This window comes from Caenorhabditis briggsae (genome assembly GCF_000004555.2).
Source record: "Caenorhabditis briggsae AF16 supercontig from assembly CB4, cb25.NA_201, whole genome shotgun sequence".
NCBI classification, from domain to species: Eukaryota; Metazoa; Nematoda; class Chromadorea; order Rhabditida; family Rhabditidae; genus Caenorhabditis; species Caenorhabditis briggsae.
Genome location: NW_025543215.1, coordinates 3,303 through 5,339, shown reverse-complemented (window position 1 = coordinate 5,339; position 2,037 = coordinate 3,303). Strand labels below are relative to the sequence as shown.

The window sequence follows — 2,037 nt, the reverse complement described above, 5'->3', positions numbered from 1 at the left end:
GACATCCCAACTGTCTGCGCCCTCCGCTCTCTCGCTGCACCTTTCAAAGCGCTGTAACTCAGCTGAAATCAAAGCTAGAAAGCTGAAATTTCATGAGAACACCAAACAAAATATGCGCTTTCGGAAAAGTTAAAATGTTTACTAGTTTTCAAAATTTTCAAAAAAAAAATTTTTTAATACATTTTATTTTTAGGTCAAAATAAAATAGCATTTTTTCATACATTTCTGTAAAAAACATGTTTCTAGCTGCTCTGGGAGCCGAGATACATCAATTTCAAGTTTTGGGAGGCGAGAGAGTGAGAGCACGCAGACAGTCAGACGCATCTAACTGTCTGCGCCCTCCGCTCTCTCGCCGCATTTTCAAGGAGCTGTAACTCAGCTCAAAAAAACTCTAGAAAGCTGAAATTTTGTGAGAATACCAAACAAAATGTGCGCTTTCGAAAAATGTAGCATTTTGGAAAATTTTCAAAAAAAAATGTTTTTTCATTTTTTTTTTCAGCCTATAATTTCCAGGCCTTTCTCAATTCCAATGCTGAAACTAACTCTTTCAACACCAGATAAAAATCTCATTTCTTCTCCTTATTTCCACCACATACACACCTAATTATATACCCCGTCGGGCGGAGCAATTATGCTCCGCCCCCTTTTCTCTCGGCTCCACATGTCTGCGTCTCCTAGGCGAGAGAGTATGTTGCTCTCATTTCTTCAAGAGAGTTTTCAGAGCAAGAGCTCCGGCTCCCCCTTCTCCTTTTTTCTTCTTCTTTGCTGAGAATTTTTTTTCAAATTTCCCGCCATTTTCAGGTTTAATTAGATCAATTAAGCCAAAAAAAATGGATCTTGCACTATATAATACTGGAACACAATCTCCACTGGATCAATTCAAGTACGAGGTGGACATCACTCGTCCCGGATCGTTCGGTTTTTGTGCTGTTTTCATTGTGGCTACAATTTTGGTAGGGAAATTTGGCTCTAACTTTTTTATCACTCATTTTTGTAGTTTGATTCTGCAATTTTTGAACTTAGCACGTTAAGAGCTTTGAAATGAGCCCAAACACGACCCATTGATCTTAATTTCGATTTTTCGAGTTTAAAGGCGCATGGACCACTCGTAAAATCAAAATCGACCAAAATGGGTCATGTTTAGTCTTATTTTGAAGGGCAAAAAGCGCCCAAGTCATAATTCGCATTTAGCAAAATCAAAGTTATACGAGAAAGTTGAAAAAATTATAAAACCAAAAAAAAAATTTTTTGTTTGAAATTTTTTTTTTCAAATATTTTAGTCAATTTTTCATCGAACCTGACATTTGTTATATTTTTGAATTCCGCACGTTAAAAGCTTCAAAATGAGTATAAACAAGACTAGGTTTCGAGAAGTTTTTGAGGGTCCATGCATTTTTTGAGGGTCCATGCACCTTTAAACTCAAAAATCAAAGTTTATGAAAACTAATCTTGTTTATACTCATTTCAAAGCTCTCAACGCGCCAAATTCAAATTTCCCAACGATTCCAGATCTGCAGCATCGCCTACAAAGTTCTGCGTTCCTGCCGTTTCAAGCGTTTTCCACGCTTTCCAATGTCCTACAAAATTGGACAGATTGCTCATGCCCAACATCCAGAATTCTCACTTTTTCATGGTCCGGACCACATTCAGTACTGTGTTCAGAAGGATTTGGATTTCTGTGAGCACTTTCTTCGAGAGAACTTTCCAGAACATTCTGTTAAATTTTCTGGAAATATTGTTTGTGTAATGGTGCCAAGAGATGGATTTAAATGTGGGAAGCAACTTCAAGAATTCCTCCCAAAAGACGGAAAACTGGTTGGGAGCTATTTGACCTACCAATTGGCCACCGATCGTGCTATTGTAAGTACTTTTTAGAAATTTGGGCTTTTAGAAATGTTCTGCATGTTTCAAAACCTATAATTTTCAGCTTTCTATGTCTTATAGCCTATATAGGAGCTGAGATACAGGTTCACAGCGCTAGAGAGTGTGCGAAAGGGGAGGGCGCAGGCACTCTCGTCGTTTGCGGCCTCTCACTCT

The 2,037-nt window shown here is 38.2% G+C and overlaps 1 protein-coding gene across 1 annotated transcript in view; it reads left to right on the top strand.

The window, feature by feature from the left end:
* Positions 1–830: 830 nt before the first annotated feature.
* The window catches only part of CBG26726, a gene marked incomplete at both ends in the record, with an annotated part of 2,541 nt that continues 1,334 nt past the window's right edge, over positions 831–2,037 (top strand). The window contains 2 exons of the mRNA XM_045240868.1: positions 831–953; positions 1,555–1,860. Coding sequence (XP_045100722.1) covers positions 831–953; positions 1,555–1,860 — 429 coding nt within the window. The remainder of the gene's footprint in view (positions 954–1,554; positions 1,861–2,037) is intronic.